This window comes from Microtus oregoni, unplaced genomic scaffold, assembly GCF_018167655.1.
Source record: "Microtus oregoni isolate MIOR12 unplaced genomic scaffold, Mior012 000038F_ref0000394, whole genome shotgun sequence".
NCBI classification, from domain to species: Eukaryota; Metazoa; Chordata; class Mammalia; order Rodentia; family Cricetidae; genus Microtus; species Microtus oregoni.
Window position 1 is genome coordinate 365,490 of NW_024543097.1, and position 27,833 is coordinate 393,322.

At 41.0% G+C, this 27,833-nt stretch overlaps 1 protein-coding gene across 1 annotated transcript in view; it reads left to right on the forward strand.

The window, feature by feature from the left end:
- The first annotated feature begins 14,769 nt into the window (after positions 1-14,769).
- The window catches only part of Zdbf2 (zinc finger DBF-type containing 2), a 32,288-nt gene continuing 19,224 nt past the window's right edge, over positions 14,770-27,833 (forward strand). The window contains exon 1 of the mRNA XM_041631743.1: positions 14,770-14,829. Coding sequence (XP_041487677.1) covers positions 14,770-14,829 — 60 coding nt within the window. The remainder of the gene's footprint in view (positions 14,830-27,833) is intronic.

The window sequence follows — 27,833 nt, forward strand, 5'->3', positions numbered from 1 at the left end:
CAGATTAGAAAAAGCCCAGGTTTAATGAAAACTAATGCTCCCAGGTGACTCTCCAGCCCCCCAGAGAGGAGACTGGGAAGGAAGACCAGAAACCACTGTTCTCTGGGGAACAATTGAAATACCCTGTGGGAATGGTCATGAGTATTTTTGAGGAGTGGGCATTGTTTGGTGGGCTTTCTCAGAGGTAGACTGGACTGAGGCAACTCCCAGGGGAGTGGGCTTGGGATGGAACTTCCACTCAAACATTCCAGACTCTTTGGGTATAAAGATTCCAGGGGCTGGGGTAAAACCTGAACCCAAACACTGACATTATGGAATTTTCTAATGCTCTTTGCATATCATGATACTTGAATGCCAGTGATTAAATTTTTAGGAATATAGTTTGTGGAAAATAAAATTAACCTCAGTGTTTTCCTTATGGCAGCTTATGTCTACATGGAACAATTAGCTCTCTTCTGTGGTGCCTGGGTGGCAGTCAGCACCTGCTGCCAGAAAAGCGTTGTGGCAGAGCCTGACAGCACGCGTCGCGTCGTATACTCTGAGTGAGGAATGGAAGGGCTGTGGGCTTAGATTCTGGGGTAGCTAACAAGGTCTCCACCAAGCAGACTGTCCTTTCCTCTGCTGGTTGCTGAGTAAGCGTAATTCCTATTAGAGACACAGGCATAAGGCTCAGATCTCTTTGAGGTTGAGTTTTAAATGTTAATTGGAATTTTTGTTTGAGATGCGCATCTCTGACTGTCCTGGAACTCATCCCATAGGCCAGCAGATCCACCTGCTTCTGCCTCTCAAAGGTGTTCTTGGTGATTATAAAAGAAAGGGAGGGAAAATGACAAAGGAAAGATAATTCGTGAATTGATCGAAACTCTACTGCAGCATCTAAGAAAGACCAGAGAATCTAAACTTCTCAGTCTGGGGAAAAGAGAATGCCCTCCAGTATGTTCTGAGAAAGACCTTAAAGGTGAGAGATTGGGGCCGCTGAGGTGCAGCCTCAGTGAATGTAAACCTTCACGAAGCTCTGACGCTAGCTGCTGTAGCTGATGGCCTCAGAGAGTCTGCTAGCTCCTGTTAGCAGTCTCACGTTAGCCTCGGCTTCTGTGTATAATGGTGATGCAGGAAAAAAACATACTGCTAGGCTCCCAGCATGAGCGTGGATGGAGTAACTCCGAGTGCGCTTGGAGTGTCAGACTGCCTAACCCGCGCAGATGCAAGATATTAACAGTGTTTTTGAAGAAGTCGTGCACAACAGGAAAGAAAGCAAAGCTCTCAGTCCGAGAGAAGGCAAGACGTGGAGAACGTCTCAAAGAAAAGTCTCACGAAGATTTTATAATTATTTTAAGCAGGTCAGAAAATATTACCCACTGGAGTTCCTTTTTTAAAAGATATTTTATTAATTTATATAATTTATTTGTGTGTGCGTTCTACTTCCATGGTGGGCATTGGATCAAGCTCAGATTGCTGGGCTTTTACAGCAGGCGATTTTGCCGATCTCATGGGCCCCAGGAGTTCGATTTTAAACACCCAGTGCACAGTGTTCTTTCAGCACGAGGACCAAGCGTCAGGCAGAAAGGGGACAAAGCTTTTTCTTTGTCTCTCTGGATCTCCTTTCCTTTGGCTGTTGGACTGGGGATTTACATTGGAAGACATATGACAGCCTCCATCAGTACAGTACGTTTGATGAGGAATTGGATCAAACTTGCTCTCTCCTAGCATGGTGTTTGGTTGGAAGCGTCACCCCAGCCCCTGGCATCCTTATACCCAAGAGTCTGGAGGGATTGGGTGGAAGTTCCATCCCAAGCCCCCTCCCCTGGGAGTTGCCCTCAGTCCAGACTCCACCTCTGAGAGAAAGCCCCCCAAATGATGACTCCCTCCCTAGAGATGCTCAAGACCACTCCCACAGGGTATTTAAATTGTACCCCAGAGAACAAACATGTGAGTGCTGGTATCCATTAAACCCGGACTTTTTCTAATTAGGTTTGATTTGATCTGATTCGGATTACTGCGCCAAGAGAGAGGTTTGTTGGGGAGCAGGATCTTTTCAGAAGGATTTATGGCTAACTGACCAGCTCGTGAGTTTTGGGTGCCTGCAGCACTTGTGTTTGCCTGTTCATAGATACAGTGTCCCTAATTTAGTAAGAAGAGAGAACAGACACTAAAATTATGACCTATAATTATATCTGTGGGATCAATCAGAAAGTCTGGCAGATGGATGACAACTAAGCATTTGGCAGTAAATTTTCTTTGGATATTAGATATAAACTTTATAAATAATTTTAATATACTAGTAATGATGTTTACAGAATTTAAAAATTATTTATAGAGTTAATTAGTTTAAAATAATTTATATTTGAAAAGAATAAGTAACACTGATATTAAATCACTACTTTCAGGGATTTGCCTAAAGGGAATATTGTGGCCTTATAATTGTATTACCTTGTAAAAAATAAAATGTATTTAGTTTAAATGGATGCTGTCTGTGTGTAAAGAGCACTTGAGTCTATGCCGATTGTTATTAAGTACTGAGTGCCGCGCTCCATGGACAAACCTCACTGTGTGGTTTCTGTGATGTGCAGAATGAGGACCGATCTCGCCGTCAGGTCATCAGCCAGCCCGTAAGTTTTCTGTCTGTGTTCTTCATCATTCTTGATTGCTAGAATTAATCTCATTGTTTGGGTTTAATTTTTATGTGTTCTTGAAATCGATTTTTATTGTAAGCAAATCTGTGCCTACTTTAAAAAAGACTGGAAACAGAAAAGAGAAATCTTTGCCAAATCAAAACAAAGCAACACACACACACACACACACACACACACACACAATCAAACCCAGGACCAAAAGCACCCAAGATTCAGCATCTTGTTTCTTCACTGTTGTGCACTGGCTCTGAAAAAGCCTACATTTGAAGACTGGTAAGGGGACCGCGCGATGGCTCGGCGGAGAGGCAGCCTCTCCCAGAGAGCAGAGAGCTGAGAGCTGCCGGGCTCCTCCACACACACACACACACACACACACACACACACACACACACACAGTCAACACTGCTGCCAGTCCATAAAAGACTGCCGGTGCCGGTGGATATGCTAAGTTTTTGGCTGAGATCAGTTCTCCAAAAATAGGGGAGATGGAATATATTTTTTTTTTTGTCTCAAGTAAGCCAGTGAGGGGAGTTCAATGGTGGGAAGCCTGAAAAGCAGACTTTTCGTGGAGCTGGCGCGATGAAACTCAGTTGTTAAGTGTGTGCTGGAGCAGGCTGTGAGCACTGTTGATGCAAGTTTGAGCCATTTTCAAGTCTGTTTGGATTACAAGAGACCCCTTCTCTCAAAATTAAAAAATTATAAAAAGGAGGGGGCAAGGATCTGTTCATGATCTTGCTTCCTATGTCTTTGCTCACATCTGACACGCAGAAAGAATTTTCTTGTTTGTACCACTATTTGATGATTTACTAATTTTGTACACATGAGCTACTGTGTTTGCTCATGTGATATGGATTTGCTCTCTTGCGGGCTCTTCCCCTGCACTCTGGTTTCCACACGCAGTTACCCTGGCAGCCCCTCACAACGCCTGTCCAGCTCTGCAGCATACTCACCCAGCCACCTTTAGAACGCGTGCTTTTCAGCGACTTTTTTGTTTGAACAGGCGATGAAGCAAGGACATTATCATCTATCTTCAAATTTTCAAAAATCCTTTGACAGTTTCCCACATTTATAGAAAGAATTTTGGTCGTTTTCACTCTCAGTCCCTTCTCTCCAGTTCAAACCCTTATCAACAAGCCCCCCCCTTCTATTTCCATGTCTTCTCTTCTGTGTGACCCACTGAGTTTAATTAGAGTTTCTTGCTGGAGCACGGGTAGGAGGTAATTTACTGGTGCACTGGCCACTCATCAGTGACTACATCACTGAAGAAAATGACACCCTCCTCCCCCATCAACCATTAGCTGTGAATAGTCCCTCAGGGAAAGGTCTGGCCTCTTGGGCCCCTCTCCCATCCACGATTAAATGTAGACAGGCCCAATCTTGTGCAGGTTTTGTGTGGATTGTTACAGCTTCAGTGAGTCCTGATTACAGCAGCTATGTCAAGCACAGAAGACGCTTTTTGCTGTCCGTGCATCTCCCGCCCCGTGGCTCTCACATTCTTTCTGTTCCCCCTCCCCCAGGTTTCCTCTTAGAGCTGTCCCACTCAGGGTTGCGCCCTCCACCGTCACTCGGGCCAGTTATGGGTTTATGCAATAGCGGCTGCCAGCTGCAACAGGCAGCGTTTCTGGTGGTATTGTTGTGCTCTCTGCCATTCAAATGGAATTTTTGTATGTTTCTTAGAGAGGAGACGACAGGAAAAAAAATGGAAATATTTTGTGACCAATCTCATTAGTTTTAAAATTATGATTTAGATGTGAAATGTGGGTGAATGGTTAACCCTGAAAGATGCCGTACACTTTCAGCGACGCTCACGATCAAGCACAGGATCTTGCTCACGCATGTTGAGCAAGTTCTCTACAGCTATGCTGCGTGTGCGTCCAACTCCAGCATACACTGGTTTTTGTTGTTGTTGTTGTTTTGTTTTTCAAGACAGGGTTTCTCTGTGTAGTTTGGCTATTTTGGAACTTTCTCTGTAGATCAGGCGGCCCTGGAACTCACAGGGATCCACCTGCCTTTGCCTCTGCTTCCCATGTGCTGTGATTAAAGGTATGCTCCACCACTGCTGGGCTTTAACATATACCCTTTATTATTTGTTTTTTTTTTTTGAGAATGACTTTCTGCTATAGCCTAGGCTGGCCTCAAATTTGTAATCCTTTAGTCTCCTTTTGTTGACACAGGTTACAGGTGTGCATTGCCCCGATTGCACCTCAACTGCTTTAAAAATATTTTATAATGCGTATGAAGATTGGAAAACAGTTGGCAATAGCTATCTCCACCCACGTTTGCGGGTCTGGAGAGAGAACTCGGGCTGTCAGACTTGGTGGTGAGTGTCTTTACTCACTGAACCGTCTCATCCTCTTGTGTGTTAGGATTACAGGTATGTGTCACGATACCTGGTTCACACTGTATACTTTTTAAAATGGTAAAATGCCAGACCATTGTGTGAACGCTTCCTAGTGACTTCACTGGACTATGAATAGGTACAATAAAGCAGTAATAGATGTGGAGGATGGATAACAAAGTCCCCACATTGATGCTGGTCTAAATTGTCTTATGACTCAGCACTGAGCTCTAGAGTGCCTGTGCAGCCTTTCCCAGAAGACATCAACCTATTGTTAACTGAAGTGACAATAGGAACGTAGATGCTGTGGAAATGATTTCTGGACATAGATGAGCATCCCTTTGATTTAGGGGAGAAAATCTGAGAGAGTACAATCCTAGGATCCTGTTTTTCCAAGGGCAGGTATACTGGGGAGGAGATGGGTTGACTGAGGTGATTTTAGCTGTGTGAGTTCTTGCTGTGGGGATAGCTCTATAGTGCATTGAAAAGGAGTTTTGATCTTCATCTTATTGATAACGAACTCTCCCATCCCTTGTTACCGGCAGACAGAAATTTGATCTGATTGGCTTGCAAATCTGATGCAGAATGACACCTTTCTTACCGTGAATATTGGTGGAGGAACAATTCTGTGCATCAGCCGTCAACACGTAAACATGTAAACATACCCTTCCAGACTTTCTACAGATTATATACACCATACATCATATGTGCATCAATGCATATAAGGAGAGATAGAAGTAAAATTGGTTAAGATGTCTCCACAAAAAAAAAAAACAACCTTTCTTCCATTCAGACCTTAATTTTTGTGAATCATGTTTTGAGTCAGTTGTTGATTGCTGTGATTTTTCCCATCCGGTACAGCCTTCTGTGGCACAAAAATGCCAGTGATTGGGCGAGATGACTCAGCTTGCCGCATAAAACTGACAAAGTGAGTTCAAGCCCTGGAACCTGTGATGGAGGAAGAGATGTGATTCTTCCTGTTCTCTGACCTCTACTCGGGCTCCTTGACGCAGGAGCTCCGTCTCGCACACCTACACATGTGCACTGACACTCCATATAAAATAGTAACAACCAACTGTAAAAGTTTTAAACTTCGGGTAGTGCACAAGATCTTAGTCATTCAAGCAGCCCACCCTATCCCTACCTCTAATTTTGGTGCCAGCACTTTGTTGGTCTGCGCCAATGGCAATGATTTCAGGTAACATCCAAGCCACACTATCTCTGTTTTCTAGTAAAGTTTAAAAGGGATTCTAAGTGATCAGCCTGGCTGTCGGTAATAAAAATGTCAGATATTCAAGGTTTTTCCCCCTTTGGTACAGGATTAGATTTGTAGCCGCATGCCTATTTGTGTTGTGTTTTAAGTCATGGCCTAGCTGTATCACCTGGGCTGTGAGTGACACATTGCCCAGCTACGCTTGTTGTTCCGGCTACAGGTCCCACAGAGGCACTGAGAAGTAACATTCTTGGTGAGTGATTAGGGACTGCCATCAAGGTAATAGGTTTTAGCCCATCTCATCACCTTCATTTCAAAGGACTGGGGAAAACTTTTTGCTTTTAGAGAAATCCTCTTCTCAAGAAAAACCATCCCTTTCCTTAGAAAAATGTCTTCAAGTTTATTATTTGTGTGTGTGTGTGTGCGCGTGCGTGTGTGTACACATGGACGCGCCACACTTTGTGTGCGCTCTCACAAGCTTGCACGCTGTTTTCAAGTTAAAAGGATGCCTGATGTCTGATAATTCCCTTCCTTGTGGGTTTCCTTAAACAATGCATTTTACTTATTTAAAACGAGGACAATTTGAACAGCTGCATACATCTTTTGTATGCGGAAGCAATACTGCCACCTGGCCAACAAAATCAAGAGGCCCCGAGTTTCAAGATGCATTCTGATTTCAGTGATGTTGAAGTGGGAAGATTTTTTTTTAAAAAGCGTGCCTTAGCTGAAATACAGTTATGTGTGATCTGGTTTCTTCAATAATTCCAAGGCTGATTTCTGTAAAACAGTTTCTCTTAAAGAAATTTGTATGTTTGGTGTTTTACAAACAAATAGTCTAGGGACTGGGAGAGTTTTGCCTGGCGTTTGTTGTGTGTTGAGTGGCTGAGATGAGTCTCCAGAAAGGCAAAACCAACAGCTCCTTCTAAAGCCACCAAGAATATTTTTACACAAAGCGTGGCTCCTTAGCCTTGAGCGGTGCTTTCACTCCCAACACGCAGGAGGCCAACGCAAGAGAATTGAAAGTTTGAGGCTGGCCCGAGCTACTTAGTGGACAGACACCCTGTCTGCAAGAGCAAAGAAAAAAAAAAAAGGTAACGATTATCTTCTTTATCACAGATTATTAACATATTCAGTAGTGTGTCTGATTTGGTTTTGTGTCCCTCATGACACTTAATTGGCTTTGCTCACCACAGCGTTTGTAGGAGACAGGGTAATGAGTGTAATTGGGGATAAATAAGTATTTGTTAATATCTGTAATCCTTTCTTGCTTAATATAAGGCTTTGAATACCTTGCCTCTTTAAAGGAGCTTAGGTCCTTGCCTTTGTTAAAGGGGGCTCATAGGATTCATTTTATGGTTACTCTTCAGCAGCGAAACGCAGGACGAGATAGCAGCAACCTTAAAACAGTGTCTAGCCCTAAGTAAACGGATCTTTGAAAAAGCAGCTTTTGGTTGAGACACCTCGCTCGCTGCAGACTCTGGGCAACCAAGCGCTCTCTCGCTCTCTCGCTCGCTCGCTCAATTAACCCTTTGAATGCTGTTCTCCTCGCCCGCATTCACATGTTGCTTTGCGAGACATTTTTCAACTGGTCATTTGGATCTCATTTCACTGCAAGCTGAAGCTTAGCTCTGGGTCCCTGCCTCAAGTCCCGATTCCGGTGGGGGCCGCGTGGGGCGGAGCCCACAGGAAGTGTGCGCTTTAAGAGCGGGAGGAAGGGGCTCGCGGCGGCGGCGGCGGCGGCGGCAGCGGCAGCGCAGCGGCGGGGGCTGGCGCGGGGGCCGGGGGTGGCGCCGTGGCCGTGCGTCAGAAGGGGCCCAGGCTTCGCACCTTGATTGACGTCAGAGCTGCAGCGGGGCTGCGGTGACTTGGCCAGTCTTCGGAGCCTCGTCCCAGTCGCCACTCGGAGCTCGCGTCGAGCGACACGCGCTCCGCTGAGCTCCTCTCCTCGGCCTCCGGCGGGTGTGGCCGGGGACCCGGCGGCCCCGAGACCCCCGCGGCTCCGGCGGACTCCGAGCGGAGCGGCGGGCGGCGCGTCCAGGCCGGCGGCGAGCCGCTGCGGCCCGGAAGGAGTGCGGGCGGCCTCCACGGAGGTGAGTGGCCCCGGAACGCCGCTTCTCGCCCGGGAGCAGCGTGGACGGCTCTCCTGGGCTCCCGCGCTCGGCGCGACGGACTCTGCCGCCCTTGGGCGCGCAGCTTCGGGGCGGCTGCGGGGCGCCGCGGAGGGAGGCGGTGGGTCCCGGGGCTGCAGGGGCGCGGGCGAGGCCCGGGCTGGCGGCGGGCGGGCCGGGCCGGGAGGCGGCGGCGCCACCTGTCCACACACCCCCTTCCCCGCGGTGCCCGCGCGCTCGGTCCCGGGGCCTTCCCGGCCGGCCGCGCCGCGGAGTTTTGCAGGGGACCGTCGATGCTGGGGCGTGCGAGTGAGTGTGTGCGCGGTAACGATCGCTTTCCTGCCCTCGTGCAACAGTTGTGTAGAGCTAATCGAAGACGCCATCGCCCTTACTTGCTCCCAAGGCCCTCCGGTTTTCTGACGACAGTTCTGGCTAGCTCGTGAAAGGAAAGCAAAAGATGCGGGGTCGCAAGGCACTGAAACCGGTTTCTGTCCCCAAGTAATAGTATTTTTTTATGTGTATTTGTTTTTACAGCAGTTGTAATGCTCCGAGGGGCGGCAAGGGGCATGAAGAAAGCCCATAGCAAATTGCATCCACTGGAGAGTGTCCATTAGCAATGTCAGGTTATCGGCCCCTTTTTGAGGATGTATAAGTTTATGTACTCGATTTATATGCATGCTTTACAGAAACAGGATGTTCATTTACTGTTTTCACTTATACATCGAGGACTTTTTCCGTATGCTCTAAAACCAAAGCGTAAAAGGAGAGCAAAAACTCGTTGAAAATTTGATTACGTATTACTGCACTAGCCAGCCTATTGGCTGGAAGAAAGCTGAAATCAGGGTAGCAACCAGTTTTTATAAAATATTGTTTACTCTGCCTAATAATTTGGGGCACTGTTTTTCATACTGCAGTTTTCTACAGGTTGACCAACATCTTTAAAAAAATGAATTAAGGTAACATAGAAAATACCAGAATGTACTGTACTAGGGTATTGTTTTGTGACACCTTAAAAAAAAAACTGCGTGTGTGTGTGTGTGTGTGTGTGTGTGTGTTTGTGTGTGTGTGTGTGAGGGGGGGCGCACGCCTTTACTCTCAAACATTGGGTCGCAATAAAAGAAATTTTATTGTTTCCTTTGGTCTCATGCTAATTAAACTTAAAGTCACCAAAGCACTTTATACGTTTAGAATGGGACAAACGATGGAATTAACCTAAATGTTATTTTTATCCTTTTCATTTTTGGAGTAGTGACATTGTACACCACATTTGATTGTTTATTATTTGTTTTTATCTAATATTAAAACAATTACTTATAAATTATTTCAAAAAAATCAAAAAACGTTTTATAGCTATCAAGGAGCTAAAGCCCCATTTGTTCAGATCACCAGTCACCCTGGTTTTTAGTGTGAGACCTGGGAGGGGACAATATTGTCAGTTTGCCTCCTATCTTTTGATAGGAAAATGCATATAGATTAAGTGCTCACGGTTAGCTATTATTATTTTATCAGGACCCAATGGAAGTGTCCAAGATGTTTGTCGCCATCGGGAAGCCAGCATAGCATGGATAATCCAAAAGGAAAAAAAAAGCAAAGGTGAAAATTGGTTGCTAGTGTAATATGAAGGAACTGACACTGAGTTAAAAATACGGTCTTTTTATATATGGCTTGGCCATGGTTATGATTGCTTCTCATATTTCCTACTGCTAGACAGCTAATTTAGATTATGGGGTTTGTTTGGAGTTTAATTTTTTAATTTATTTCTTATTTTTGACACAGGGGTCTCCGTATGTAGCCCAGGTGGCCCTTGAATTCATGGTCCTTCCGTGTCAGTCTCCCAAACTAGCTCAGACTGTTGTATTCTAAAAGATAGCTTTCTATTGTTTTTATTCATTGATTTATTTATTTATTTTAAAGTTGATGTCTTTTGTCAGGCAGCTGAGAAGTATTTCCTACGAGGATTCTGAATTTCTCTAGTTCTCATTACAGTGACAGTGAGTTGAAAGGCAATATAGTTCTAAACCAAGTCAACAATATTATTGGTTTATCTCTTCGCTCAGTACACTTCTCAGATATGCAAGAGATTTTTTTACAGAGAAAGAAGGAAAGAAAGAAAGAATCAGCAGCAGCAGTAGCGTCCCAGGCAATTCAGATATCTCCATTCACTTCCCTAGACTGGTTTATGCAATTTATCTGTTACAAAATCCAATGAATGTAGAGTGTGAATGCTGTCATTAAAAATGGCATTAGAAATTTTATGAAAAATAAATAGACTGCTTTGGACTAAAAAAAAAGCTTTTTTTGAAAAGCTGTAACTGGGTATGACATCTGGAAGAGGTTGGAAAAGATGGAAAACAATCATAATTTTGCTCCTGGGTCTGAAGATGCGTTTAGGCTCTTGTTCTGTTTCACAGGGGTGAAAGGGAATTCGCAGGGAGCGAACCCTCGGTCTTTGAAGGAAACACGGCTTGAAATACAGGTTAATTTGCCCTCACGCAGAAGAAAAGGCAAAAACTCTCTAAACAGTGAAGCACAAAACCCCAACCCAATTTTAAATATGTATAAACGGATATATTATACATTTTAAGTTAAAATACTAAGATTATGTATATATGTGTTTTAAAAATTATTGGCTCATCAACTACCAGTTCTTATCTTGTTGATGAGAGAGATTTTTGCCTTGCACAAATAAAATGAAGGACTAAATAGCCGTTAAACATTCCAATTTGGAATTATATGTAATGGTGTGGAAAGGTGTTTATTGTATGTTTTTGAACGAAAGTAGAGGGTGATAGAATGGAATGTCCAGTATCAATCCCTTTCTGTAAAACATAATGAATGATTTATATTCTTTATTTACTTGTTTTTACCATTGTGCAACAGAAATGTCTTGAGTGAAAAATAACGTATTTTCCTTTTATAAAATTTCTTTAAACCATTAATATACCTCTTGTAAAAAAATTGCTACCCTTTTTTGGTTGGCTTTTGAATACTGCCGTGTCAAAACGCACCCCACTTTTTCTGTTTCGCTGCCCCTTAAATTCTCAAATCAAACCTTTGGTTCAGCAGAATTTAGTAATTTACTATCTTCAAATATACTTGACACCTTTTTCTTTTTATACCTATGTTTGTTTGCTTCTTGGACAATTTCCCCTAACTTTATTGTAAGTAAATTCTACTGATTCCCAAAATTTGGTTAAAAACCAGTATCTCCCTTTATATCCTCAGGCACCAGATCTCTAACTTGATCCTGTAATTGAGGCCATTATCACATTTTTATTGTCGGCAGTAGTGGAGCCAGGCCAAGCCTCGCGGGCCGGTGCCCTGGGCAAGTGCTCTGGCACAAGCTTTGCTCTGCCTCACGCTTACTATTTTTTTTTACTGTGGTGGTTCTCAGATACCACTTCACACTTTTACACTGATTTTCCAGTTCCATTTTACACTCCTCTGTGGCGGGAGAGCTTGTGTTTATCCCCTCAAACTCCTAAGATAGAGTTCTGCTTCAGGCAGGCATCTGGCAACATATACTTCGAGTAAGAAATGGTCTTATCGGTGCTTTTGGAATTTTCCTTTACAAGTGGTCCTGGGTACAGTTAACACCTGACCCATAATTAAAAGGAATTAAAACCCCCGGCCATTCTGCTTAATTGTTGACTGGCACCAAGAGAGGACAAGGAGTGACTATATACATACAACTTAAAACTAGCATGGCAGCCGAGAATTGGGTGCTGGGCCCAAACTTAGTTTCACAAGTGTGTTTTCCTTTCAGAAATTTACCAGAAACTTCTTTTGGTTTCGGGCAGGTTTTGCTCCCCTTGACTAGCTGAAGGCACGCGTGTGGCCGCACCTTTTACAGCGCCGAGAGTGCACGGGAGGAGGGAAGTGCTTGTTGGGCTCATGGTTGCTGTTCCACTGTTTGCAGAAGTGTGTACAACGTGTGCAAAGTGCTCTGTGTTCAAAATTCAATATTTTCTTCTGTTACTGGATATAATTGCATTATTTTTAAATGTCGGTATACTTGTTCGATGCACTATAGATGTAAGACTTCCTATCTAAAGAGTGGTTTTGTTTGCATTTACAGACGCCCATCCAGATCGATCCAGCTGAAGACATACTTGTCCTTTTCTGCTCAAGGTAATCCTCTCGTTACTTTAAAACACAAACATCCAACCAGGTTCTAGTAGAATCCAAAATCTATATGAAAAGACCTATTGACTCATGCAAAGCAATATAATTCTAGACCCTGGATAAATGATCCTTTTGATAATTAAAATTTTATTAGTTCATAAAATGAGCTGATGTTCTTGGGTCAACTTAGAATCAGCTTGAATATTTTAATTGTGTAATATAAGAGTGTTGTCTTTCTATTCCAGAAGGATTGGATTTGGTAAGTTTTAGGTCCTGGAATGTTAAATTTAATTAAGGACTGCCCACTCACGGTTCTGTTTTGTTGTAACTCACTGACGTGAAAGGCGGTAGAAACGACAGGTGACCTAGCCTTAGGAGCAAAGTCTGCAAGGTTTACTGCTTGTGTACGCGATGGTGCACTCATTTTCCTCTTATTTAGTGAATGTATTAAATAGATATTTAAAGAGTGGCTAAAACATTTCTTATTTTATAATTTTCAAAGTTTAGTTTTATGTTCTGGGATTCGCTTAGCTTAAAAATATATCTATGAGTTTTGTCTTGTTCTCTGATTTTCAATTAATAAATCAGGTAAATCAATGGGAAAATCCAGTTTCAAAATTTCACATATATTATTTCAGATGCTGGTTTAATTGATTTATTTTCCCTATACATGTGGGAAGTCAGAAAAAGCAAAGGTTTTCAGTACAGAGTAATAGGGCAAGTGAATATTATAGCAGAATGTTAACTTAAAAAGGCTTTTGCACTCACTCTCAAGTTATTAGTTTTGAGGCTGTAATTTCATTCTTCAACCGTTTTTTTTAATAGGTAAGCCTTTTACATCGTGGAATAATTTTACTCAGAAGTACTAACGTCCCAGAGCCAGACTTGGTGGCACAAACCTCTAATCTCCGTGCTTGAGAGGCTGAGGGTTAGGAGTTGAAAGGTAGCCTGGGCAATGAATGCATCAGGACCTTTTCCAACTTCTCCCTCTACATACAGCACACTAAATGATTCTGTTGTATATTTTTCAACAGACTAGAATATTTAAATAATTAGAATTAAAGTGAAAAACTTATTTGCAATTCTGTTTTCAGTTGTAACAAACCAGCAAGTACAAGGAATTGAATTTATTAAAATAGCTGCAACTATGTATATATAGTTGCAACTCTGTGTGTGTGTGTGTGTGTGTGTGTGTGTATTAGCAACAAATTAATTGTCTATGTGTCGAGATTCTCTAGGGAATCAGTCTCTTTTTAGCAGAGTAAAGGTAGATTTATTTAGAAAAGTAAGAGAGAACTCCTGAGAGAGGAATACCATTTTATTTTATTTTTGCAGAGCAGCAGGGGGTGTCCTTGAGACGCAAAGCATAAGTACGGAGAGTACACCGAGTACGCCGTTAGGGAGCAGTGTAAGACTCACGAGCCCCCTTTTAAATACCGTGGAGAATATCTAAACATCATGAATCCCAGACGCTAACTCAATCCTACTGATTCAGAGTTTGGGGAATGATTTTAGCATTCAGCTTGATTTTGAGCTTGGATGTATTATGGAAGGCTTATAGTTTATGTGGGTAAAAAAAAAGCTAGTAAACCATTTATTGATCAAGAAATCTCAAAAGACTAGTAATAAAACTTCTCCATTGTATGTGGTTTATACAGTTAGAAAGGTTTGTAATTCAGAGGCCGCGCTCGCTGCTCTTTGTATTTTTAGCCCCTCTGACTGCCACCCGGCATCTCCACTTGTACGATAGAGAATTAGATGTTCTCCATGGTGCCGTAAATTCAGATAGCCTGGAGTTTTTGTTAAGAACTCAGGAGAATAGTCGTTGTTTCGGAAGGGTTGAGTAAGTATATTAGAGTAGTATGATCTTTAGAAACCTAGTGCTGTATTATTTCATCTGGAATCATTTTCTAGCAACTCGGAGCTATAGAAATTGGTGTGAACCTTCCTTGTCTTGAGAGAGCTGCGGCAAGCTACTCTCTCTAGTGCTGCGCACCAGGACGCAGTAACTCGCTCTCGCGCCTGCTTTGTATTGTCTTCCTCACAGGTAGACACAGGACTGACGGAAGTTAGACATGATGGTACATGCTTATTATTCCCCTACTCAGGAAGTTGAGGCAGAGGAATTGTGATTTCCAGGCTAGTTTCTGGATTACACAGTGAATTCTAGGTCAGTTTAAGGTATATAGTGAAATCCTGCCTCGAAAAACAAACAGGAATGACTTTGAGCTATTTTCCTAAGAGTAATAAGGAATTACTGTTTATTAATGTTATTATTATTTTGAATGCTTTTTTTTCTTCCTTTGTAGTTTGACCATTCGAGGCCAGTAGCCTCCTGACTGACTAGTTAAGATGCAGAAAACACAAGGGTATTGCAGCTACTGCCGTGTGCAGTACCCTAACCTGGAACAGGTGAGAGGTTCCCACCGACATGATAAGAACACTTAGCACCTTAGTTGTGAGTTTCTCCTGTACATTCGAATAGATTGGCTTATTCACTCACTGAATGGAATTCATTGAGAATCTGCTGGTTTGCAGATATTGCTTAAGAATATGAGCATATGATCCCAAACAAAATCAGTTTTTTTTCATGGAGTTTACAGTATAGTTTAGTAAGATAGAAAAATAAGTAATCATATAATTTTAATACATAATATGTCAAATTATGATTAGTTTTATGAGGAAAGCAAAATAAATGAGAGAGTGCTATTTAAGCAGAATGGCCAGGTGAGGGTTTAAAAGAAAGTGACGTTTCAGTTGGCGTTTGAAAGACGTTAGGTACTACTGCACGTAGCTGGAAGAAGTGTTCCAGGCAGGAAAAAACCCAGAAGGGGAAGAAGATTATGGTAACCACAAGTCAAGAGGCCAGTACAGCTCCAGTGGAAGTTGGGCGATAGGTGCAAAGTCAGAGGTGGAAAAGGAAGGGTCATTGACTTTGTGAAGCCTAGTGGGTTAGCTGGGTGTGGGGACACCCACCTTTAACCCCAACACAGACGGGTAGAGGCCACTGATCTCCATGAGTTCAAAACTTATCTGCTCTACAGAGGCCTAAGTCAGCCCGAGTCATGCAGTGAAACCCTGTCTCAGGTTAAGGTGAGAACACTGACTTTTCTGCTGGAGAGGTGGGTGGCCACCGTAGTGCTATGAAAAGGGTGGCTGTATTGTTGAACTCATATTCTGGATGCTGACGAGGAGAATAGTTGGTATGGGGATTTTTTTCCTATTATTTTCCTGCGATGTAATTCTTTCAGCATAAACTTCCCCCTATTTAAAGTGACGTTCAGAGATCTTTAGTGCATGCATAAAGCGATATGTCTAATTTTCATCTTTAAAAGGAAACCACATCCCTCTGAACACCCATTCTGTACTCTCTTGGGTCTCTAACCTCTGGCAACTACTAATCTACTTGCTGATTGAAAAGATTTGACTACCCTGGATGTTTCCCCAACATGGATGCGTGTGCTGTGTGCCTTATGTCTGACTTTTCAATTAGCATAAGATATTCAAGGTTCTTTCATATCATAGCATGTATTAACACTTCATTATGGCTAAATAATATTCCATTACATAAGTAATACCACATTTTATTTATTCATTCAACAGTCGATGGGTACTTAGGTTGTTTTTACTTTTTTTTGGCTACCATGAATATTGCTGCTATGGGTATTTGTATATAATTTTTTTGTGTGAACATTTTCAGTTCTCTCAGGTATATATGTAGGAGCGGAATTATTGGATCATGTGATAAGTTTTTTTTTTTTTTGAGGAACTGCCTCACTGTTTTCCAAAGTGGTTCTACTATTTTATGTTCCCTCCAGCAACACGCGAGGGTTCCAGATCCTCCTTCTACAGCCATTTTGTGGATGTGCAGTAGTATCTCACTGTGACTTTGATTGGCATTTACCAGTGTCATTGGCCATGTTTTCATGTGCTTATTGGCTGTTTGTATGCATTCTTCGGGCAAATGCCTATAGAGTCTGTGTATGTTTTAGTTGGTTTGTCTTTTTTACTGATGAATTTTAAGTCTTCCTTCTGGCTAGCAGACCTTTATGAAGTAATATGATTGTGATATTTTGTTCTATTCTGTGGCTTATCTTTCTACTTTGTTGGTGTGTAAACCTTTTAAATTTTGCGAGGTGTGGTAATCCCACAATTTAGGAGGTGAAAGCAGGAATGTTGCACGTTCCGGGCCACCTTGGACCTATTGCAAAAAAAGTTTTAAATTTATTTGTTTTTTAAATTAAAGACAGTTCTTACTATGCAGTCCACCGCCCAGGTGCTGAGATTGCAGGTACTTTGGGTTGTCTTTGGTGAAGGATTGCCCAACCCAACATCATGAAGACATATGCCTAAGAGTTTTCCTAAGAGTTTCATAGTTGCTCTTATAATTAGGTCTTCTGTTCAATTTGAATTAATTTTTGTATGGATGAGAAGTGGACTCCAGTTTCATTCTTTTGCTTGTGATATCCAGTAATCACTATTCTTTTTGTTGAAAAGACTAGTCTTTCCTGTTCAGTTGGCACATCTGTTGAAAAATCAGCTACTTAAAGTCACCGTAAGAGTTTATTTCCTTGTTCTCAGTTCTTCTTTATTGGTCTGTGTATGCATCATAATGCTAGTGCCAGAGTCTTTATAAAACACACATTTTAAACTGGCACACAGTAAGTATTTGTCAGACAGTGGTGAAGTCCAGCACTGCAGACAATGTGTGATGACCGGATAGGATAATCGGCCTGTCATCTCAGACATTTATTATTCCCTGTACTGGGAAATACACAGTTAATCGTAGTTACTATTTCTGTTCTGCAGCGTTAGAAGTTATTCCGCCCATTCACCTACACCTCCCATCCCGTAACCACCCTCTTCTCATCGCTCTGTCCTTGTCCTCATCCATCTGTGGATGGGGGGGTGGGTGGGAGGAACTCCCTTTTTGGCTGTCATGAATATTCTGTAGTAAACAGAAGAGTGAAGATGTTGCGTTGGCATATCGACTTTATTTCCTTTAGATATGCAGCAGTAGTGGGATTTTTCCATTATAAGAGGTTTCGTTTTTAGTTTTCCTGTTGTCTGTACTGGTTCTATGTTTATTATTAGTCTTGCAGCACTACTCCCACTTTGTCACATCTCATTAGAACTTGCCATTTTGAAATCGTTTTGTTAGTGACCCTTATAGGGTCGAGAAAATTGTCTTGCCTTTGGTGATTAGTGATATCAAGCTTTGTCATGTATTGGATCGCTGTTTGTATATTGTCTCTCAAATATGTCTATCTAGGTTAGTTACCCATTTTAAAAACAAATTGTATTTTGATATTGAGTGTTTGAGTTACTTATATTTTCTGGAATGAATCCTTTGAGTGGCCGACGATGGTAGCTCATGACTTCTTAGCAGTCAGGAAGTATAGAAGTAAGAGTATCAGGAATTGAAGGCTAACTTTAGCTACATAATGAATTGAGGCCAGGCAGAGATACATGAAATCATGTCTCAGAAAACTACCACCACCAACAAAGCCCAGTATAAAGGGAGAATCATTTGCTGGTGAAGTAGCTCCATGGGGAAAAGACATGCCACACAAATTGAAGGACTGAGGCAGAGAGTGATGTGCGGCAGTGAACAGCTAATAGGCAGAGATTCTGTTATCTATCTCTGTCTGTCTACTTATATTTTATGCACATTGATGTTTTGCCTTGGGTGTTAGGTCCCATGGAACTGGAATTAAAGACAGTTGTGGGCTACCATGTGGGTGCTGGGAATTGAACCCAGATCCTCTGGAAGAAAAACCAGTGCTCTTAACCACTGAGCCATCTCTCCAGTTCCTGAGACCCTGTTTTTAGGACTCGAGGTTGTCCTCTGACTTCTACATGTGTGCCACGGCACGCTCATGGCTCTCAGATTTTCTTCTAGTAGTCGTTGACAGAGGTTTCTGTACCTCTGGTTCTGCAGCCATTCAGCCCCAAAGAAAGACACAGAGGTTTAATTAATTATAAACTGGTTGGCCTAGTAGCTCAGGCTTCTTATTAATTAACTCTTACATCTTAAACTAGCCCATTATTCTTGTCTATATTAACCATGTGACTTGGGACCTTTATCCTTGAGGCATTCTCAGATTGCTTCCTCTGCAGCTGGGTCACCAATGCAGACTGAACTTTCCTCTCCCCAGGATTCTCCTGTTCTTCTTGTCCCACCTATACTTCCTGCCTGGCTACAGGCCAATCAGCATTCTATTAAACAGGTGCAAGAAACAAATTTTTACAGGCAGGGTAGAATCATTGTCCCACAGCACCCCCCCCCCCCCCTTTAAGGAAAAAAAAAACCCCAAGAACTTTGAATCTAATCTCCTTTGTTTAGCTTTTTCTCCTGACCATTATCCATAACAACTTGTAACCAACACTCTAAACAAAGATAAATATTCATAATCCATTTTTGGGGAATGTGGGCAAAGTTTTCCAGGCTACTTCCTGCTGATTGAGGGCACTGATAATCTTATGGGGACCTAAAGAAAATTTAAGGTTATGGTCAAGTCCTGACTGGAAAATTCTGTGAGGGTTGATCATCTCAGCCAGCAATCTTGAAGCTGTTCTGGATGCAGAACAAAGAGGAAACCCCAACAGAAGTTCTCTGAAACATTGCATAATCTGGGCCATCGTCTCCTATTGGAGATTCCTCAGTGGGGGGGGGGGGGGTCTTTCTTGATCAAACCTGATTTTTCTTAGCCCGGAGTGAATCCACAGCCTCTCATTTCCTGTGGAAACAAAAGCAAAACCTCTTCTCCAAAATAGCTTACCTTTTGGCTTAAATTTTGAAATCAAGGCATTTTAAAAATATATATGTTAGATTAATCCAGCAGCATTTATGATCAAATATCTTTTAGCAGCTTTTGCTCCCTCCTCAGCCATCAAACAATTGAAAGACAACACAATAACATACAGTATCCAGACTCTCTGTGTCTTTTCCATCTTTACGTAGCTTTATTTTAAATTCTATTTCTTTTATTTTTATTTTTAACTTTTTTGTTTTTTGAGACTAGATTTCTCTGTCTATCTTTTTGCTGCCCTGGAGCTCACTCTGTAGACCAGGTTGTCCTTGCACTCAACAGATCTGCCTGCCTCTGTTTCCCAGGTATTGGGATTAAAGGTGTGTGCCACTACACCCAATTACTCCCCCCTTTTTTATTTTAAGGACTTTATCCTTTTTCTTTTCTCTCCCAAGCCTACAGATATTTTTAAATGTAAATCGTTTAGAAGTTTCTTTTGTCTGAATCTGTCCTTGTGCATCTGTAATCCTTTCCTGACATGGTGGAAGTCTGTTCACTGCCTCTGAGACTGCCGGGTGGGGGCCACGCTCATCACCTCAATTCTGGTAACCAGTTGGCTCATGCTGTCACCAAGTAACCTGCAGCCTGTTGCCCACAAACCCCATTCAAGTGCTCAGCCTCCTGAAAGAGCCAGAGTTTGGGCTAGCAGCAAGGCTCAGAAAGCTGACGTTTCAAAACTGTGTGGCTTTATTCAGCTATCGCTGAATCAGAAAAACCTCTCAAAGGAGCCATAGCATTAAGCCATGCTTAACTCTGTTCTTTCTGTGTCTAGAATTACTTTTTAAACTCTCTCATGTTTTAAGTGGATTTAATTGTCCGCGTTGGCACCATTTGTTGACAGAGGTTTCTGTCCGCCCCCCCCCCCCCCCCCGACGCCCCCGTTCTGCAGCAGTTCAACCTCAAAGAAAACTACATTGTTTATAAACTGGTTGGCTTCTTATTAATTAATTCTTACATCTTAAACTAGCCCATTATTCTGGTCTACATTAGCCATGTGGCTTAGTACCTTTATCTGTGAAGCATTCTCAGATTGCTTCCTCTACAGCTGGGACATGACTGCAGACTGTGCTTTCCCCTCCCCAGAATTCTCCTGTTCTCCTTGTCCCGCCTCTACTTCCTGTTTGGTCTCCCTGCCTCTCATTCCTGCCTGGCTACTGGCCAATCAGCATTTTATTAAACAAGTACAAGAAGCAAATCTTTACAGGGTAAACATTGTCAAAGCACTGTAGTTTCATAGTATTGGGTCTTATACTTAGGAGTGTGTCTTAGTTACTGTTCCATTGTTGAGAAGACACACCATAACCAAGGCAGATGATAAAATAAAGTATTTAATTGGGGGCTTTTTTACAGTTTTAGAGAGTGGTAGCCAGTAGGCATAGTGCTGGAGAAGTAGCTGAGAGCTTTCACCTCTTGTTCCACAGGCAGCAGTCAGAGAGGCTGTGTCTGCCATGGGCTTCTGAAACCTCAGTGCCCACCCCCAGTGACATACCTCTTCCAACAAGGAGAACCCTCCTTCAACAAGGCCAGCCCTCCTAATCCTTTTTGTTTGTTTGTTTGTTTGTTTGTTTTGAGGCAGAGTCTCTCTGTGTAGTCCTAGCTTCCTGCTATGTAGACCAGGCTGGCTGGCTTCAAACTCACAGAGATTCACCTGCCTCTGCCTCCAAGTATTGAGATTTAAAGACATACATAACCACTGCCTGGTTTCTTTTTCTTTTTTTCTTTTTTGAGGTGCGTGGGGGGGTGGCTAATCCTTCTAATCCTTCCCAAACAGTTACTGGGGGCCAAGCATCCAAACATAGTACTGTATGGAGGCTGTTCTCATCCACACCACCAGTTGATAATATGATATATTTGCATTGGTTTTGTATATAGTAAGATATTGAAGTCTAGTTTTACTTCCTAATATTTGATTTACCATCATCATCATTATCTTTATTGAGATAGGGTCATACTATATGTAGCTCTAGCTGTCTTGGAACTCACTATGTTGATCAGGCTGACCTTCACTCAGAGAGGTCCTCTGCCTCCAGAGTGTTGGGCTTAAAGGTTTGAGCCACCACATATATAGATGTTGAAGTTTTCCAGCACCATTTGCTGAAGAGACTTAACCTTAGCTGGTGCCTTCTATGTCCTGTCAACTGCCCTTACAGTTAGGTCTAGATGTATCAATTATTCCTTTTTTTTTTTGTTAAGTTTCTTTGGTGCCCCACCTCTTACGTTAGTTACTATGTTAGTTTTGTAATATGTTTTGAAGTTGCTATCATACTGGCTCACCTTTATTCATTTTGCTCAAGATTTTTATGGCTGTTAAGAATATTTTAGGTTCAACATGAAGTTAGAATTTAAATTTATGTGGGATTTTTTTGCTTCTGTGAAGGTCATTGGTATTCTGATATGAATTATAATTGAATCTGAAGATTATTATGAATACTTTATATTGTAATCCATGTTCATGAGCTGTCTTTTTGTGCTTGGTTTATTTGTCATGTATCCTCCTCAGTTTCACTCTTCATACTTTGTTACTTCCATTGTAGAGATCACTACGTCTGGTTAAATTCATCTTTAGATGGTACTATTGTTATTATTATTGCTATTGGTATCTTTCTTGGTAAACGTAGCAATATGTAGAACAGCTGTTTTTTGTATGTTTTTATATCCTACACCTTTATTGAATTTGTGTTTTAGTTTTTAAAATATTTTAATGGAGTCTAGGTTTTTTTTTCCCCCTTTCTTAGTCAGTAAAATTATGTCATCTGGGGCTGGAGAGGTGACTCAGCAGTTGAGTGATTATTGCTCTCGTAGAGGACCTGGATTTGGTTCCCACTGCTTACATGACCATAACTACGATTTCAGGGGCTCTGGCACACTTTACTGGTCTCCATGTGTACCAGGCATGCATGTAGTGCACATACATACATGCAGGCAAAACACCTATAGGCCTGTAAATCTTTTTTTAAAGGCCGCCATCTACAGATGAATAATTTGATACTATATATATTATTTCCTTTTATTGAGCTGATCCTTTTGTCATTATGTCTTGTTTCCCCAGTTTTTGACTACAAGTCTATTTATACTATACAAATGTGGCTATGCCTACTTGGTTTTGTTTACATGGTATGTGTTTTTTTCTGTTCCTAGCCTCTAGGAAGTGTTGTTACTTTTTTGATGAAATAAGTTTCTTAGAGCAGCAAGCATATTATTCTTTTTCTTAAAAAATCCCTATTGAGCCAATCTACATCCTTTGAGAATTTAATGTTTATATTCAAGCTTATTATTGATAAGTAATGATACACTCTTGTTGTATTTTTAATTTTTTTCTATTTTTGATATATATTATTCCTTACTCATCTTTGTGCTTTGATGATTTTCTGTATATGATTCTTCCCTTGTGTATCTGATCAACTGTTGAGTCTTATATTTGCGTATTTTATGATGGTAGTAGTCTTTGCCTTTAATATAGAACTGTAACAGACATATATTTTAGGTATGGATAGACTGATGGTGGGAAATTACTGCAGTTCGGAAAGACTATATTTCTACATTTCTGAAGGATAGCTTTGCTGGGTATAGAACTGTTTGTTTTTCTTTTCTTCAGGACTTTGAATATTTTTCATCTTGGCTAACAAGTTTTCTATTAGTCTAGTGGGAATTATCATTTATGTGATTTGATGCTTCTCTGTTGCTGTCTTCAGAATTCTCTTACTTTTAGTGACTTGACAGTGATGACTGAGAGATATTTGTTATCTTTCTGTACCATAACAAAATACTGAGATAATCAACTTATATGCAGAAGTTTGTTTTGGTTCTCAGTTTGGAGTTTGTTATTGATAGGTTCTGTTACTGTGGGTGTGTGGTGACACAACACAGCTTGGCATGGAGTGTAGACAAGCTGTTGACTTCGTGTCTGGAATGTGAAAAAATAGACAGAACAACAGGATCCCATAGTAGTCACTGGAGGCACACTCTCAGCGACCTAAAACCTCTGAAGGGTTCTACTGCTGCCAAACTACCTTTCAATACATGGGCCTTTAGAGAACGTTTGAAATCTCATCTTCTTTTGGTTACTTTTCAAGGTTTTTTGGACAGCCATATGTTTTTCTAAGATAGAAAGTTTTAGGCTATGAGGTTGAATAGGTTTTTCTTTCTTTTTTTTTTTTTGGAGCACAAATAATACCAACACGTCCTCATTTTGTCATCTCCACTAAACATCATAGGCTTTCTTTCTTCTTTTTTTAAAAAATTTATTTATTTATTAAGGATTTCTGCCTCCTCCCCGCCATGGCCTCCCATTTCCCTCCCCCTCCCCCGATCAAGTCCCCCTCCCTCATCAGCCCGAAGAGCAATCAGGGTTCCCTGACCTGTGGGAAGCCCAAGGACTGCCCACCTCCATCCAGGTCTAGTAAGGTGAGCATCCAAACTGCCTAGGCTCCCACAAAGCCAGTACGTGCAGTAGGATCAAAAACCCATTGCCATTGTTCTTGAGTTCTCAGTAGTCCTCATTGTCCGCTATGTTCAGCAAGTCCGGTTTTATCCCATGCTGCTTTCTTTGTTCTTAAAGTTTTTTTTTTTTCTAAGACTGGGTTGCTTCAGAAAAGCAGGCAGATTCTGATAGGGATTGTGTTGAATCTGCAGATGAATTTGTGGAGCATCCATTTTAGCATTGAGTCTTCCAGTTTGTGAGCAGGAAGTATGTATTTCCATTATATAAAGCTTCTTAGAAACCTTTCTATGTGTCTTGGACTTTTCAATGTACAAGTTTTATACCATTATGTTAAATTTATTCATTAATATTTTTGATGCTTTTGTCTTGTTAAATTCACATATATATATATACATATAGTATATAGAACTATAATAGCTTTTTAAAATATTTATCTTACCTCACTCAACATTGTAGAACTTATTAGCTCTATTTTTTTGTGAGTGTGTAAGATTTTTCCGTGTACGAAGTCGGGGCACTAGTTCCCTAACATGCACACCCTTTTTCTTTCCTTGAACCTCTCTCCAGTTTAGTAGGTAACCAGTAGACGTGGTGAAGAGACATCCTTGTCTCTCTTGATCTTAGGGAGAAAACTTTTATTGTGTCGATATTAAATATGGTACACAGTGTGGTTTTATATAAAAGACCTTGTTAGGTTTAGGAGATGAGCTTCTGTTCCTAGTTACTTCCTAGTTTGTTGAGTGTGTGGACTTGTCACGTGCTTTTCTGTGTTTGTTATTTAAGTGCATTAGTTCAGGCTGCCATACTAAGACATAGCACTACTAGATGGCTTAAGCAACTTGAATTGTTTTCTTACTGCTTTGAAGGCTATGAAGTCCAAGTGAAAGATACTAACTTATTTATTTGTTTATTTATTTCTCTACCTTCCAAACTTGTACATGACTGCCTTTCAGTCTTCTTGTGGTGGGAGGATAATCTCTCTTCCTCTCAAGAGGTCAACAGTCATTGCCGTATTAGAACTTCATCCTTTTGGTGTCATGTATTGCTAAAACTTCCTTAAATCGTGTCCAAATTTAGTCATATTAGGGGTTAGAAGTAAAGCCTATGAGTTTTGGCTGGTTTTAGTCAGGGTTAGTGTGCAGTTCCTCCTGATCATCTTACATTCCTGAGATGGATCTTACTTGGCTATGGCGTACAGTTACTTCTCTTTCGATATTGCTGGATTTTATTTGTTAAGTTTTTGAGGATATTTACATATATATATATATATATATATATATATTTGTAAGGAGTGTTGGTCTGTGACTTTCTTGTGGTGTCCCTGTGTCATTTTGATATTAGAGTAATAACAGTTTCATAGACTGAATTGAGTAGTGTTCCCTTCTATTTTTATTGGAAGAGTTTTATGAACCATTGTATATATTTTGATAAAGTATTCATCGTAGCAATAGCTACTGTTTTCTGACCAGTGTCTCAAGTTTTGCTTCTGGGTCTAAGCTATAATCATGTCATAGGTGAAACAATTTATAATGATATTCTGGTTTTGTAAATGTTGAACTGTTTTTATCTTAGATGATATCTAAGATAATTGTACAATATGTATAAATTCTATGTGGTAGCATTTGTCTTGTTTATCTAATAGGAATCAATCAATTTCCTTGTAAAAATTTTTTTGTTGTGCTTTTTTTAACCCCCTCTATCCTTTTTCAAAAGTTTTTTTTTTTTTAATGCTGGTCATAAACAGGCAGTAAGTAAATAAAGTCTCTTTCTCTTATGATTGATAAATTGTTTCATTATGTGACTGGACTTGTTGAACCTTTGGTTTGGAAAACTACTAAGGCAGTGAAGAAATGGACCTAGACCAAGTGGAGAATTTGATAGAAAACACTGGGAGCCAAAAGAAAGGAAACAACTGCCAACCTAGAATTCTCTGCTCAATAAGTATAACTTTTAACGTAAGGTAAAATAAAAATATTTTTAGAAAACAAAATTTAAGGGAATTTGTCACCAGCAGACCCCCACTAAAGGAAAAACTAAAAGGAGTTCTTCAGGCAGAAGGAAAATGATTCCAGATGGAAGCTCAGAGCTATCAGGAAGTAATGAAGAACAATGGACAGGTAAATATGTAGGCAATCAATAAATCATGTTTGTGGGATTAATAGCGATGTAGTTTGGGAGGGTAGTAAGTGGAGTTAATTTCTAAGGATCTTCAGTTGTTGAGGAGAATAAAATAGAGAATAATTTTATACTTTGATAGTTTAGACTTGTCATTTGATCCTTCTAGTAGACTAGGAAGAGGGTCTGTGACTACTGAGCTATCAAAATGGGGAAATCAGAATAATAAAGAGGAAGAAAGAAGAGAAACTACTCATAAGAATAAGAAATAACATGCTGGAGAGATGGCTCAGTGCTTAAGAGCATTGCCTGCTCTTCCAAAGGTCCTGAGTTAATTCCCGGCAACCACATGGTGGCTCACAACCATCTGTAATGAGGTCTGGTGCCCTCTTCTGGCCTGCAGACATACACACAGACAGACTATTGTATACATAATAAATAAATAAAAACAAAAGAATAAGAAATAACAGAGTTCCGAGCATACCCAAGTGAACATAGACTTACGGCTTGAATTAAAACTGTGTTCAATGGCCGTGTGTGTGCATGTTTACTTTCATGGTAGGGCACTTGCATGCTGTGTATGGCAGCAACTCAACAAAACTATATTTAAGGCTTTATGGGAGGTCTTCGCCATAGAAATAAGAAAGATAAAGATAAAAATGACTAAAATGATAAAGATAATTGGGTAAGAAGATAAAAAACAGTTATTTGTCATAACATGATGACGGACTAGAAACTAAAGAGATGAACTCTTAGAATGAATGACTGTGGTTAAAGCCTGTCGGAGCCGGGCGTGGTCGCGAATGTCTGTGGTTCTGTCTTCTGAGGAGGCTGGGGTAGGAGGATCTTTGATTCTTTCTATGCATTTGGGATTAGCCTGGATACCATTGGGGAGCCTTTGGCTAAAAAACAAAAAACCCATGATGGTTGGAGCAACAGAAAAATCATATTCATATATACAGATACTCTGCAGAAGATGAGACCTAAATCATTTACAATAACATCAATGAATATAAAATGCTGAGGACTAATTATAATGAAATATATATAAAATCTTTACATATAACCTGTAAACACTGAAGGCTGAGGATTTAGCTCAGTGATAGTGTGCTTGCTTTAGCATTCTTTAGGCCCTATGTTTAATCCCTAGCACTAGGTGGGAGAGGGACCTAATATTTTCATGGATTGAAAGAGTTATTATTAAAAATGTCCAATTTCCCCAAATATTTGTACTTACCCAATGAAATTACAGTAAAAAAAATCACATAAATCCTAATGAAAATTAAGCCAATGTAAATACGGAAATGAAAAAGATGAGAACCAGGTAATATTGAAGAAGATCTAAGTGGGAGAATGTAGTCCACCAGATAACCATTCTTACTCGCCTTTACTCTTTAGACAAGGTGGTGTTGGTGTAAAGTTAGAAAAGGCGCAGAAACGCGCTCCCGAGATAGATGACTGTATTGGATCTGTGGCAACGGTGACATTGCAGAGCAACCAGGAACAAGACTTGCTGCTAGTAAATGCTGGTGTGCCAATTGATAGCTAGTTGGGAAAAAATTAAAACTGTTCTGTCAAATCATTCTGTGTGTAAAAATCATTCCAAATGATTTATAGATGCGAGTGTTGTAGGAAACATAATAAAGGAACTAATATCAGACAAGAGAGACTTCATGATTTGTGAGGAGGAGCTTTCAGCTAACAACAAGAACAAAAAAGAGCATGAAAAAAAATTAGGAAAGTTGGCTGCAATAAAATTAAGAAGGTGGTAGATGATTAAGGAAATGAGAAGACCGGCTGCAGGAAGGAAGTAAGAAGACCAGCTACAGAGAGGAAGTGAGAAGACAAGACGAGCCACAGAGAGGAAGTGAGAAGACAAGACCAGCCACAGAGAGGAAGTGAGAAGACAAGACCGGCTACAAAGAGGAAGTGAGAAGACAAGACCAACCACAGAGAGGAAGTGAGAAGACAAGACCAGCCACAGAGAGGAAGTGAGAAGACAAGACCAACCACAGAGAGGAAGTGAGAAGACAAGACCAACCACAGAG